The sequence below is a fragment of the Rhinoraja longicauda genome, chromosome 2 (genome assembly GCF_053455715.1).
Source record: "Rhinoraja longicauda isolate Sanriku21f chromosome 2, sRhiLon1.1, whole genome shotgun sequence".
Taxonomy (NCBI): Eukaryota; Metazoa; Chordata; class Chondrichthyes; order Rajiformes; family Arhynchobatidae; genus Rhinoraja; species Rhinoraja longicauda.
In genome coordinates, this window is record NC_135954.1 from 50,479,324 (window position 1) to 50,494,448 (window position 15,125).

General features: G+C 41.8%; 1 protein-coding gene across 5 annotated transcripts in view; it reads left to right on the top strand.

Annotated features, from left to right (window-relative positions):
- Positions 1-1,088: 1,088 nt before the first annotated feature.
- LOC144604443 (tyrosine-protein phosphatase non-receptor type 3-like) overlaps positions 1,089-15,125 on the top strand; it is a 145,610-nt gene continuing 131,573 nt past the window's right edge. Inside the window, exons 1-2 of one of the 5 annotated variants that reach the window (XM_078418867.1) lie at positions 1,089-1,210; positions 12,371-12,434. In XM_078418867.1, coding sequence (XP_078274993.1) covers positions 12,410-12,434 — 25 coding nt within the window. In that variant the 5' untranslated portion in view covers positions 1,089-1,210; positions 12,371-12,409. Of the gene's footprint in view, positions 1,211-1,325; positions 1,394-7,125; positions 7,181-12,370; positions 12,435-15,125 lie in introns of those variants that run through there. The other 4 variants (XM_078418877.1, XM_078418886.1, XM_078418894.1 and 1 more) reach the window with 4 other exon arrangements.

A 15,125-nucleotide genomic window follows, 5' to 3' on the forward strand; every position in this document is an offset into this window, starting at 1 on the left:
GAAAGGCTGGAGCAATTAGGCTTGTATACACTGGAATTTAGAAGGATGAGGGGGGATCTTATTGAAACATATAAGATAATTAGGGGATTGTACACATTAGAGGCAGGAAACAAGTTCCCAATGTTGGGGGAGTCCAGAATAAGGGGCCACAGTTTAAGAATAAGGGGTAGGCCATTTAGAACGGAGATGAGGAAGAACTTTTTCAGTCAGAGAGTGGTGAAGGTGTGGAATTCTCTGCCTCAGAAGGCAGTGGAGGCCAGTTCGTTGGATGCTTTCAAGAGAGAGCTGGATAGAGCTCTTAAGGATAGCGGAGTGAGGGGGTATGGGGAGAAGGCAGGAACGGGGTACTGATTGAGAGTGATCAGCCATGATCGCATTGAATGGCGGTGCTGGCTCGAAGGGCTGAATGGCCTACTCCTGCACCTATTGTCTATTGTCTATTATCATAATTACACAAAGAACGTAAAACAATATGAACTAATAAAATAGTTTAAGCGTATTACAATGAGTTGGTTGTGTAATTATGATCGAAATATGCTTAAAATTAATACATGCGATTTAAATTGGGAAGGGAAAGTGAAAAAAATATGTATTACAATGAAATTATGTATTACAGAGATATTACAATGCACTGAGCAACAAAATAAATATTCCAGTCTGGAAATTCTTTATTTTGGTTATGCCAAAAAAATAATTAGAGCAAGAACAGAACTACTGGGCAGAAGAAAGTTAATGAACAACTTATTCACTTCACTCCCATGTGTGGGATATTACTATGCGTATCGCAACTCCGCGTACACATTTTTGACGATGACTGCCTGTTAGAAAGAAACAACCAAACAGCAAGCTTTAACACATTTACTCGCCAGACACGATGCACTGCGCAGCAAGAGCTTGCGTCGGAGTCAAGGTGCTACAATATCACCGCTCCCTCGATGGCCCTCACACCTACCATTAGGCGCAGCCGCGCCACCCCCCCGCACGCATGCGCCTCGGCGCGGGCGCCGGCGGTTGGGAGGAGCCGCGCGCTCCCGGGCGATGATGGGAGCGAGGGGTTGCGAGAGACGGGAGGGTGGGGGAGGAGTGACGTTGCACACCTGCTGCCAAGCCTCACCATGGGAGTTACGGTAGCGGCGTGGCACGGCTAGCGAGGGGCGAATAGCAACGCCGGCAGCGGTCGGCCAGGAGGAGCGGCTCCTCGAATGCCAAGGTACGGAGTCTGATGCTTCCTCGGGTTGAGCTGTCATCGTCGAACTTAAACGACGACGAGCTGCGGGTTGCTTCACTTTGGGAGTGCGTGGTCAAAGTACAGTGGGAGGAGGTGGAGGTGGTGCGCGCGCAGCGTGGTGTTAATATTTACAGCGATGGGGAAGGGCGAAGGAAAGCGATGCAGGTAAAGTGATTTATAAAGGAAGGTGGGAAGCAGCTAGTCTGCAAGTCCAGAACACATCATATACGCGATTAGTGCAATGGGCCAATGCCCAATAACAAGGGCATAAATGCAAGTTATTCAGTCACTTGTGGGAGGCAATCGGGGACAGTTAATCTGAACTTCAGTCTGTATGTTTTTTTAATATCTTTATGTTTTAAGAGTCATAACGGAGAAACATATCAGCCGATTTGTCCGTGAGTGGTACGTGAACAAGCAAATGTTAGGAGTCCTAGATGGGGTGGAGTGTACACCCATGTTTGCATTGGTTATTTTGGAAAGTTACGGCTCCTCCTGGCACCATTAAAGTGAAACCAGAAATGTCTGAAATGTTAACACATGAATTGCGTTGCGCTTACAGGTGAATAGAAAAGAGATGGACCTGGGTGAATGAGGTACATTTAGAACAATGAAATAAATGTTTCCTTTAGCAAGACAATTTGTTGTTGGACATTTTGGTAATTGGCAATTAAAAGTTATAAACGCACAAAGGGTTAAGTTAAATATGACGAGCATGAAATTTCGTTCGTCTCAGTGCTGGGCTGTCGAATATAAATTGGTTTGGTCTCGCCCATTGGAAAAATGTGAATTGACATTTTTAAATTAAATTATTGAGTTTTCCTGTATTGGATGTAAGGATATAACTTTCTGAATATAGTTCTGCCCTCTGGAGCATTGTTTCTTTTTCTAGGGATTTGCCTAGAAATAAATATTCTAAATTGCAATATAGGAATGATTTTGTACTAAATGGAAGATTATTAGAGCCATAGTATTATACAACACAGAAACTGGCCCTTTGGCCAAAACTTGTCCATGTTGATGAAGTCGAACTGAGCTGCTCCCATTTGCCGATCATATTGTTTTAAACCTTCGCCATCCATGTACCTGTCCAATTGTCTTTCATTGTAATGCCGTTGACCATCTCTAACATTGCATTTGTACCTGGCTGTACAGCGTCCTCTGTTAGCTGGTTTCATTTACCTACTGCCCTTTGTGGGGAAAAAGTTGCCACTTGGGTCTCTGATTCTCCAATCTTGGATAATTGCCCTTTTGCCCTTTCCTCCTGTACCCTACCCATACTCGACCTATTTCTCTTGTCCCCTTCCAACTAAATCCCTTCATCAAGCTTCACAATTTGCAATTCTTCAAACTATTCCTCTCTTCCAGCTTCCTTCATCTCTCTATCTCCTTTTGTAAAGCAGCATCTACAGTTCCTTGTTTGTATATTTTAAATCTCTGCCCTTTAGTTTTAGCTTAACCGAACCTGGAAAAAAGACTATGACTTAGGGCAGAGGTCCAAACATTTAATGTAAAATGTAGGTTAAGAAATTTAAAAAAACAGGAACATTTTAAAACCTTAATATCTGATTGCACAATGATTTCAGTAAGTTACTTCAGTTGACAATTCTAATCATTCAAGTTTATAGGGAATGGATTATAGAAAGTGATCAGGGGTGTGCTGAAATATTGTCCAAATGTGAAGAAGCAGAAGTTGATGGTCTAAGCAGTACATAAACTGGGACAAAGGTGGAATGAAGTGATGGTATGGAGGTGGACTAAAGCAGGTTTGGTGATGATATGGCATTAGGATTGAAAACGTCTCTCGGTCAAATATGACCCTAAAGGTTGTAAGCAGTCTGCTTTATCCTAGAACAGAAACAAAATCAGTGAGGTGAAAATACTGTTTTCGAAGGTGACTTACAGCAATGGCTCATATACACAATGAGTGCAATGAGTTTGTCAGTTGTGTTCTGTTTTGGTCTCACTGCCACAGGAAAGATGCCATTAAGCTGGAGAGCGTGTGAGAAGTTGAGCAAGGATGTTGCCAAGATTCAAGGGACTGAGTGAAAGGGAGAGGTTGGGCAGGATCGGGTTTTATTCCTTGGAACGTAGGAGACCACGGAGAGGGTGATTTTGAAAAGGTGTAGAAAATAATTAGGGGCACAGATTTTTCTGCTTCTGCTGTCTCTGTTTGTTGTCGTTCGCCTGACTGGGGTCAGTTGACAGGGCTCACCACGAGGAGGTCGACAACATGAACCTGAACAACAAGGAAGCTCAATGCCCACCTGAACAACAAGGAAGTTCAACGCCCACCTGAACAACAATGAAGCTCAACGCCAGCTAACCGTCACCCTCGATGATTCATCCCTACCCTATATCCCATTTCCTACATATCTCGGGGTGAAACTAGATCGGCAGCTGCCCTACAAGCAACACCTTGAAGCTCTCCGTGCTAAAGTCTCGGCATGGAACAACCTCCTGCGATGCTTGGCCGGATCGTCATGGGGTGCCAGGACATCTACTCTTCGAGCCAGTGCTCTTGCACTCGTGTACAGCGCCGCTGAGTATGCCTCCCCAGCATGGTGCCGCAGCGCTCATACCAGCAAGCTAGACGCCACCCTCAACGACACCATGCGGATCATCACTGGCTGCCTACGCCCTACTCCGACGGATCTCCTGCCAGTGCTCGCAGGTATCGCACCCGCCAAGCTTCGCAGAGAGTTCTTCACTCATAGGCTGGTGTGCAAGGCCCCATTGGACGCCAAACATCCTTTGCACCACCGCGCCCAGGATTCACAGCAACTGGGACCTCAACGCCTGTCATCTCGTCACCCTTTCTCCCGAAGCCAGTGCCATCTTCTTCACTGTCATGTGCTGGGCAGCAGGGCGAAGGCTGCGGGCGCCAACAGGATCATCAAGCTCATCAGGAAGGCTGGCTCCGTCCTGGGGGGGGGGGAGTTGAATTCATGGGAAGTGGTCTTGGAGGGGAGGATGGTCCTCAACTGCGGGGCACCTTGGACAATACAGTGCACCCCCTCCATGACACACTGGTCAACCTGAGGAGTACCTTCAGCAACAGACTCATTCCACCAAGATGAGGTACAGAATGCCACAGGAGATCTTTTTTTATATCAAACTGTACAACTCCTCCCCCTTCTGTCGTGGGCTAAACGGACTCCTCTATCCACCCCTCCCCAAATCTTTGCACATCCCAAATACCTTCCACTTGTCACTTTAATTTCATGTTTCAAGTATCTTGTATTTTATGACTATTGGCAGATCACTTTCCCGCCTGGGATAAATAAAATTTGATCGTATCGTATCACAGCGGTGCCACTGTGTTGCATAGTCCCATGCTCTACTATACATTACTGTGCAGCCTGACACAGTTCTAACGCCATCATTAACTTCACCAACAATACCACTGTCTTTGGACAAATAAGGATAAGGACGAGTCAGAGTACAGGAAGGAGATGGAAAGTGTGCTTGTGTGTTGCCAGATCAACAATCTTTCTCTCCACGTTAGCAAGATCAAGTCGACTTGCTCGTTGACTTCAAGAAGGGAAAGCTGAGGGTCCATGAACTTGTCTTCGTAGGGACAGCGGTGGAGAGAGTCAAGGCCTGTTTTGGAAATTTGAATGCTCAAGATGACGGAAAGTGGTGGCCAATATCCTGTCCATCGCAGATACTGACCTCACTACCATCAAAGGAATCTACAGGAAGCATTGACGAACTTTGATGAACTTTGCCAAAAATTTACCACTTGAGCTGAAATAACACTAAGGATAAGGCAACATAAATGTATGTTTAAAGTCTTGTTTGGGAAAACTTGTATAAAGATTTATAAATAAATATCATATCATATATATATACAGCCGGAAACAGGCCTTTTCGGCCCTCCAAGTCCGTGCCGCCCAGTGATCCCCGCACATTAACATTATCCTACACCCACTAGGGACAATTTTTACATTTACCCAGCCAATTAACCTACATACCTGTACGTCTTTGGAGTGTGGGAGGAAACCGAAGATCTCGGAGAAAACCCACGCAGGTCACGGGGAGAACGTACAAACTCCTTACAGTGCAGCACCCGTAGTCAGGATCGAACCTGAGTCTCCGGCGCTGCATTCGCTGTAAAGCAGCAACTCTACCGCTGCGCTACCGTGCCGCCCTTTTGTATACTTTTGTATCAAGTTGTTCCTGACTGTATGAATAATATTTACATATTGTTCTTGGTATTTTTATTAAATACCAAAGATGGATTAAACATGAATAAAAGTGGCAATGCTTCCCGGAGATCCCTTTGATGGTGGGGAAGTCAGCAGCTGCGATGCCTGGCCACACGCTCTTTTTGCACTATCAAGAAGGTTCAGAAGCCTGAGAACCATTACCGTGGGTTTCAAGGTTATTGAACCACATAACCAGAACCGTACTATGGTTTCTCTGTGTACATTAGTTTTTACAGCATTATGGTCTAATTTGCTTAAAATAACTGAATTGTGTATTTAATTGTTGCTGTTGTTGCGCCTAATGTACTCCCTCTTTGACTCCTTTATCGTGTTAATCTGATAGTCCTCTTGATATAGTGTTGATTTTTTTTAATGCATTACATTTTTCTGTATCTCTATTAGCCCCAATCAGACCTTCGATTTGGTTTGCATTTTCTTATCTGCCTCGGTGAATCTTATGCTTAGGAAGGGACTGCAGATGCTGGTTTACCGAAGATAGACACAAAATGCTGGAATTGCTGAGTTGGACAGACAGCATCCCTGGAGAGAAGGAATGGGTGACGCTTTGGATCGAGACCCTTCTTCAGACTCCTTGGCACTCCAGTGTCTGAAGAAGGGTCTCGACCCGAAACGTCACCCATTCCTACTCTGCAGAGATGTTGCCTGTCCCGCTGAGTTATTCCAGAATTTTGTGGCTCATCCTATGCCTTCTGAACTGAAGATTCATTTGGATAATTTAGCACTTCTTTAATTTGAGTTTTCAGAGTTAGACAATAGGTGCAGGAGTAGGCCATTCGGCCCATCGAGCCAGCACCAGCGTTCAATGTGATCATGGCTGATCATTCTCAATCAGTACCCTGTTCCTGCCTTCTCCCCATACCCCCTGACTCTGCTATCCTTAAGAGCTCTATTTAGTTCTAGTTTTTCTGGTGTCTATTCTAGCATCGATAAACATTCTCTTTAAATGGTATCCAACATTTTGTAAAATATATATAGAATGCATTTAGTTGGTTCGGCAGTTATTGTTAATTAGTGAAGGGTGAGATGATACTGCAATCTTGTACTTTGGCAAGAATGTTACCACTTGAGCTAAAATAGCACTAGGAGTAAGACAATTTAAATGTTTATGTTTAAAGTCATTTTTAGGAAATTAGCAGTATAAAGATTTGCAAATTAATACTTTTGTATCAATTTGTCCCTGACTGTATGAAATATGTACATTTTGTTCTTGGTGTTTTTATTAAGTACTAAAGATGGATTAAATATGAGAAAGTCTTTCACTTTTTTGAGTCAGCCTTCTCATTGTTCTGTCGCTATATTTCAGTTGCTAGGAGATGTAGTGCAGTGGCCCAGATAACTTGTTTTTTCCCCTTTCCTTTCTTTCAAGTGTGATTGATTCTGGCTTCTATTCAACATCTCTCTTGTAACATCAGAAATTCAGTAAGGGGTGCAATATGGATCAAACTTGCATCTTACCGTTCCACGTGTCCACAAATGAGAATACACGCAGGATCTTTCAGTTCTAGTTGGTCAGCTTAAAGTTTCTCAGCATCACTTCATTATTATTGTCAGTTTATAAATTAACAGTGAAACAATAGTAACTCTTTCTGTCTATTAGTTGGGCATTGCTGCCAGCTTTCTCGTGTTTAAAGATGGAACACTAATTCAGATTGACATCACAATGTAGTATTAATGGATTATTTTACTACCTTTTGGATAAGACCCTATTTGATTTGATTTTGTAAGTAGATGTAATATTTATCATACCAATCGTTGGCCGAAATTGAATAACAAGTCTGTTCTTGGACCTCTCTTTGTAAATTGGTTGCCTTATTTGACTACATGAGTGCCTTCATTTTAAAAAGTAATTTCTTAGCTATGAAGTTCTTTTGAATGTTCTGGAGGTTTTAGGATATATCTCCAATGCTTTACAGTTTTATTTTGAAGCCTATTTTTTCAGACTACTCTGCCAGTGGTGATATTATCCAATTCTGAAATTGCGGCCGTCATAATTGGTGGTGTGATCATGGTTGGCTTGCTCATACAACTGAAGAAAATGCTTTTGTGGTCTGTGAATATATTGTTTAGTTTAGGGATACAGCGTGGAAACAGGCCCTTCGACCGAGTCTGCACCAACTAGCAATCACCTTTTGGTATGGAAGTTTGTAGTGGGATTTGATGGTGTGGATTGAGTTATGCGGAGGCAGGAGGAAGGGCAAATGGAAACCACTGGTATTTATTTACATTTATTTTTCTCCATCAGACTCCACAAATACTGTACAGAAGTGGCAGTAAATTATATCCATATTGTGCAAAAGTGGATTGTTGGGGTGAGGGCTTCAATTACACTTTCTTGGGTCCTGTTTTGATGGCTTCAGTGTGGCCAGTGTGGCCAGCATTATGAAACTGAAGGAAATGAATGAGTGGAGTCTTGATCATTCACCTAGAAATTTGGTCAGTAGTGCAATATAATAATAATAATAATGCATTTTATTTATATAGCGCTTTTCATATACAAAGACGCTTTACAGAGATTTAGAGAACATAGGGAAATGAATAAATAGATAAATAAGTAAATAAGTAAACGAACAGAGAAAGAACAGAGAAAGGAGACAGAAGGTGCTCAAAACGAATGAAGCAATTGTGTTTGCAGTTTCCCCACAGAAACTTGCTGAAACGGCATTCCAAATCTCAGTACCAGCAGGGCCAACAATTGGAGAAATGTTGGCACCTCTGCTAAGCCATACTTTCTAGTTTAAGCAGCTTCCAAACATTCAAAAATATTTGATTTTTACGATGTTTGGAAATAATTCAGAAGCATTGCAAAATTCAGAAGACTTTCGTGCCCCAGCTATCCCCCGGCAGCAGGCCATGGAGCCGGGAAATCCGCTCTGCAGAGGGAAACCCCTGCTTGTCCCTGAGGACCAGAGATTTGGAGAGCAGGGTTGACGGCGTCAGAGACGGCGGACACAAGAGCAAAGGTCAGGTAGGTAAGAGGAACCGGGGTCTTACATTTTGCGATGTCAAGATTTACTGACACAAGGCTGAATGGTGGCCGGGCAAGGAGAGGGACGACACTTTGCTGGCCAATCTGACCAAGGCAAGGGCTGGAGACCCTGCAGCAGCCTGGAGGTTGCCTGGATTAGGCACCATTCCAGAAGACTGATTACACGGGCCAGGGCCTGAGCGGCACGGAGAGGTGGAGCAGTGGTGGAGAACGCCTACAATATCGCTTGGCCAGGTCGATCCTGCAACGTCATCAGGACAACGGGCCTTTATGGATAACTGTACTTGGACTTTGGAAACAGTTTCAAAACCTGGTAGCTCTTGTATATGGTATCAGTGAACAATTTATCTATACAATTAGATGGTAATTTTTTTTTCAGTAAATCTTTTAACAGTTAAATACCTTAACATAAACTTTCCATGATATAAGATTTTATAGGAAGCAAGGGAGGGGTTTGCTGGGGTCTTGGCAGAAATATTTATAACTTTTTTAACCATATGTGATGTGCCAGAAGACTGGAGTGTCTATAATATGCCTTTATTTAAGAGGGAAGCAGGAAAAGGCCCCAAAACTACAGGCCAGGCTGGTGAGCCAAACTTCATGGTGGGAAAGTGGGAGAGATTCTGCGAACCAGGTTTGATTTGTTCTGTGAAATAGCAAGCACTAATTAGGAATAATCAGTGTGGTTTTGTGCGTGTCTCAAAAATTGGTTGTTCTTGAACAGGTGTTCTTTACGGTTGGGTGGTAGCGTTTGCCTACATGGTCTTGGCCATGGCCCTGCATAGCGGCTGGTCTGGAAGGTTAGAATACATGGGATCTAGGGTAAATTAGCAAATTGAATATAAAATTGGAGGTAGTGTGTGGAGCAGGAGTGCTGTTTTTTTTTTAGATTGGTGGCCTGTGCCCAGTGTTGTGCTGCAGGGATCAGTGCAGGGTCCACTGTAGTTCGTCATCTTTAATGGGAGTTTAGATGAACATGCTAGTGGCATGATTAGTAAGTCAGCAGCTGACACCAAAATGGATGGTATAGTGGAGAGTGAACAAGATTGTCGAAGATTAGAACGGTATCTAGATTGACTGAGAAAGCAGGCAACACTCCCTGCGGATGTGTTACAGAGAGACATGGGGGTACAAGTATAGAATTCCCTGACAGCAACAAGGGTAGAAAGGATGGTGAACACAGTGTATGGCGTGCTTCTCTTTGTTGGCCGAGGCATTAAGCATGAGGGTGGAACATGATGTTAAAGTTGTCCAAAACATTGATTCGGCCACACTTGGAGTTGCTACGCTACTGGTAAGATGTGATTAAGCAATGGAGGGTGCAGAAAATATTCACAAGATGGGTTGGAGTGCTTGAGTTATAAAGATAAATTGGATAGGCTGTGTCTGTTTTTGTTGGAACAAAAGGGGCTGAAAGTCGATATGATATATATCATATGAGAGGCATATATATGATTGATAACCAGATATGTTTCCCATGGTTAGAGGTGTGTAAAAGTAGAGGATATAAATATAAGATGAGAGGGAGAAAGTTTAAGGAAGATCTGAGGGATACATTTTTCCACACAGCAGTTGGTATCTGGAATGAGCTGCCAGAGGCGGTGGTGAAGGCAGGAAAAATAACAAAATTTAAAAGGTGTCTGGGGACATACGTGAATGAAGTCTCAAGAGATTACAGATGCTGGAATCTTGATCAAACAACAAAGTGCTGGAGGAATACAGCACTTTGTTGTTTTCCTTGGTATTTGAATTAGCACGGCATAGAGGAATATGAAATTAATTCGGGCAAATGTGATTTCATGCCTGTGTATGATTGTCAACATAGCCGTGGTGAACCAAAGTGTCTGTTTGTATACAACTCTGGTTCTGCAACTCTATGATTTTAGAGTGGCATAGGAGCGTCGCAGAAGACTTGCTCCCTTACAGTACCAGAGATCCGGGTTCGATCATGACTACCGGTGCTGTCGGTAAGGAGTTTGTACATTCTCCCTGTGACCGCTTGAGTTTTCTCTAGGTGCTCTAGTTTCCTCCCACACTCCAAAGATGTGCAGGTTTGTAGTTTAATTGGTTCTGGTAAAATTGATCCTTGGTGTGTAGGATAGTGTCAGTGTATGGGGGGGGGGGGGGGGGGGGGGGAGATTGCTGGTCAGCGTGGACTCGGTGGGCCGAAGTGCCTATATACGTGCTGTATCTCTTAAAGTCTAAAGACTATATCTTAAAGTTGTTTTACTGTGTTCACCCCAGCAATGGGTCTGAATCCAATAAAACTGATTTTCTGTAGGAGGCGAGCCGGTTCACCCAGCACGTGCTTTTTCAGAAAAGGCCATATATTGTGCAGTATGTACTTACTGAACAGCTACAGCAACTCTGTAGCTCTCATCACTGGCCATGCACTGGCCATGTTTGGCCTTGCAACATGGCAACGCAAGAAATAAAAGCAGGAACAGGTTATTTGGCCCTTCATTGTTACTCCAGTGAGATTGTGGCTGAGGTTTAAGCTCATTGTTTTGCTGGTGGTGTGATCATCAGTGTTTTGCATGGTCAACTAAAGAATTTTGGCCCTTTGCTTTGCTGTACTATCCCCATATCTTCTGTTTCCTGCACAAATCAATAGATCTCTGGATGGTGTCTTGACTGTACGTTCTGTCTAGGCCTCCAGAGCCACATTGGGTAGAAAGTTCCAAAGATTCGCAATCCACCAGGTGAAGGAATTTCTTTTCATTTCTATCCTGAATAGTTAATCCCTTATTTTGACACTGTGACCCTTGGTTCCAGATATGCCATCCAGGAGAAACATCATCCTTGCATCCAGTCTGTAATTTGCATTTCATGTTTCCAAGATCATCCCTCATTCTCTTAAACTCAAGGAAGTATTCGCCAATTTAATCTCTCCAACAAAGGACAAAGACCCATCCGAGGAATCAATCAGGGAATCTTTGTTGTGCTCCCTCTTTCACAGATAGGCCTTTGCTTATCTTGAGAGATCAGGTCCCACATAGTCTCACTGAGGATCTGCAAAATTGCAATAAAATATCTTTACTCTTGTTCTCAAATCCTTTGGTAATTAAAATTGAGATACTATATGCGTCCTACTGCTTGTATTACATGCACATTAACTGTAGCAATCTGCATAGAAAGTTGCCTAGAAGGCCCAAATTACAACACAAAAATAATTTGTCACATGCCATGGTATTGGTACTAATGATCCTTTGCTCTGCAATTGCTTTGCCTTTATTTTTATCAGATATAGGACTGACAGCTATTTTTGCTGTTGCTCAAGACTTCGACTACTCACTACACTTATTTGGATGGACCCTCATAATTTTTATTACACCTCCATTTCGACAGCTGAAACCTTGCCATTTATGATCGTTTATGATTATGATCTATGATCTGGTGAAGGCTGGTTTATCAGCGTTCACCATTGCCGCAAGCATTACCAGAGTCCTATCATCCACTATTTTTGCTGGTTGAATCGATAGGTTTAATGGAACCTGTGCTTTCAGCCAGCATATGCCATTGCATCTTTGTCATTACCATCTTTTCTATCTACCATTCTATCTATTTCTATGTTTTTTGGAACCTAATCATCTTTAAAAAGCTCACTTGTACATCTTCCTCCCCCCAGGCTATTGAGGAGGTTGTCAACAGTTGCCTAGTTCCTGCTAAAATAATCTGATGGGCAAGAAAGTTAATCTGGAAATGTGTATTTCAGGCCAATATCAGTGTCAGGTTATTCAAGTAATACTTGATTTGAGAGTTTGTTTTCTGAGTTTTTTCTTATTAGATGATCTTTCATAGTCAAATTAAGGCTCTAAAAGAATAAATGAGCTATAGTGTACAAGAATATTGCATTTCTATATATGGCAAGATTACTGTCAGTTTAGTGTATTTTTATTTATCCATAATTGTTCTTCATTGCAGTGAGGTTCGGGACTTAAACACAATGGGGAAACGTTAAAGATGAAAGTTAAGAGATTGAAAGAAGGTATTTATAAAATTGAATTGTTGGCTTCCAGGTTGGGGAAATTTTTTTAAGTTACGAAGAAAAACAGTTCAAGAAAAAGCAAGTAAACTAGCGAGAAATAAAACAACTGCAAATGTGACAAAAGGAAAAGTAAGAACGATTCTTAAAAGCTGGGATAGGGAACAGGAAATGACAGGAACTTTAAACAAATATTTTCCATCGGTCTTCACAGGGATCAGTGAAAGCATACTAAAAGTTGGTAACCAATAGTCGGATCAGAGTGAGATTTTTAAAATAATTACAGTTATTGAAAATGTTAATGGGGTAAAGCACTGACCAATCCCTGGGGATCTGGTGGTCTCTACCCAGTTATTCTAAAAGGAGTGCCTGCAGAAATGGCTGATGTATAGATTATCAATTCCCTTGGTTCTGTCAAGGTCCTGGCAGATTGGTATACACAAATGTATCACAAATATAATTTCATTGTTCAAGAAGAAAGGGATAGAAAAAAAGAACTGCAGGCTATTAGTCTGACATGGAAGCTTGTCAATTATTAGGGAAGTTGTAACCCAATACTTAATAAATAATACGATCATGCAGTATCAAATATTCTTTACGAAAAAAGAATAATGTTTTTTAAATGTTGTATACAGCAGAGACAGTGAATCACAAAAGGGGATATTGTGGCAGGCAAGCCTAAGGTTGATTAAAGAGCTATGTTTTGAGGAGTATCTAAAGACGTTTGAGGGACTAAAGATTTTCAGGGAGTGAATTCCAGATCTTGACTGACGTGGTTGCAATATAGGCAACAGTGAGTGAAAGAAATTGGGGATAGACCAACAACTAGAGTTCTTGGAGAAATTGCATATTTAGGGAGATGTAAGATCAGGAAGGAAATTATAAACTTTAATTCCAATTTTTCTTAATGAAGTAAATAAATGTTAGCAAACACAAGGATTGAAAGGGCATGGTGTATACAGTTTTCAGACAGATATTTTAATCTGTTCTCCATGAAACATTATTGTGGTACAAATGGAAATTGCATTAAATATTAACAACAAAGTGGTTTTCTATGGCATTTTTCTGCTTGACTGCTTTAAAAAGTCAGTTATTATTTCAAGTGTTTATTTCAGCACACATGAGTGATTAGGGAACCAATGCAATTGTTGGACTTCCTCTCATCTTGAAGCCATAGAAAAGGGCAAAGAAAACTCAATTTAATGGTATAGTACTCCAATGTGATAAGAAGCCTGCACTGTTAAGTATTATAAGAAGATAACTGCAGATGCTGGTACAAATCGAAGGTATTTATTCACAAAATGCTGGAGTAACTCAGCAGGTCAGGCAGCATCTCGGGAGAGAAGGAATGGGTGATGTTTCGGGTCGAGACCCTTCTTCAGAGAAGAGACCTGTTCGTTTAGATACTGTAAGACTCTTAATCTGGTATGTTTGGGTCTTTGGTGCTTGACTGGGAGGTTTTCTGTTGTATCAGATATTCAAGTAAATTCAATTGCTATGCACAAGTACAGTTTGAACCTCTTAGAACGTAGAGGTGCTGCCAGGTTTCTTCATGATTACATCCACGTGCTGAGATGTTAATGCCAAGGAATTTGAAGCTCAGTCTCCAGAGGGTACAGCCTCGAAATAAAAGGACAAACCTTCAGAAGGGAGGTGAGGAGGAATTATTTAGTCAGAGTGATGAACCTGTGGAATTCATTGCCATAGATGGCTGTGGACGCCAACTCTTGGGTATTTTTAAAGGTATATCGATAGGTTCTTGATTAGTAAGGGTGTCAAGGTTTACGGAGAGAAGGCAGGCGAGTGGAATTGAGAGGAAAATATAGTTCATCCATGATTGAATTGTGGAGTAGACTGGATGGGTCGAATGGCCTAATTCTGCTCCTATGTCTTATGAACTTAATTATGTTCTTGAAAAGAGTGGATTAAAATTGCATGATTGCAAATGTTTGGACAAATATTTGACAAAGCTCTCAAGCAGTATCAAAGAGCACCAAAAAAGTACTTTAAAATATTAGTCTGTTAAAAAGACTGCACATTGGATATTACTGATATGAAAACATTATACATTCATGTTCTTTTCAGCCTGTTGCAAAACAAGCAGCAGTTTTAATGTCAGAAAAATTAAGTGTATGCCAGACTTCTGGATGTCATTAGAATAACTAATATCATAGATTTAGGGTTGTGAATAGAACCATGTCTTGTGCCTTTTCCTCCTTGAAATTGACATTGTTCCATTCCTTGTTCTTCTACAATTCTCTTTTTCTCCTGCCTCCTCCTAGCATTTCCTTTAATTTTCCCCAGATCAACCGAAACTTTCAAACTCTAACTTGCCTAGACTTTGAAGTATTTTTTTCAACTGTGCACTTGCGCTACCATATCTACTCCTTCCTCATCTGCATGCTGCCATTTGATGATTTATGTCACAAACATACAATCAAGTTTTCTATGTTCTGATGATCCGTATTTCCATCTTCTAAGAACAGAGGGCACTGCATTAAGACACCATTATCCCATATCCATATAACAATCACAATCATCATCTTGGTGATCTCGATATTGAAACCAATAAGTTGTGGAACACCAATAACTAATTATGGCACCACTAAATGCTGCCAGTGGATTTCTGCCCCATTGAGATTCCTGCAAATGTGATGAATCTGCTTGTATTTGGTGTCTTCTTTTTGCCAAAAG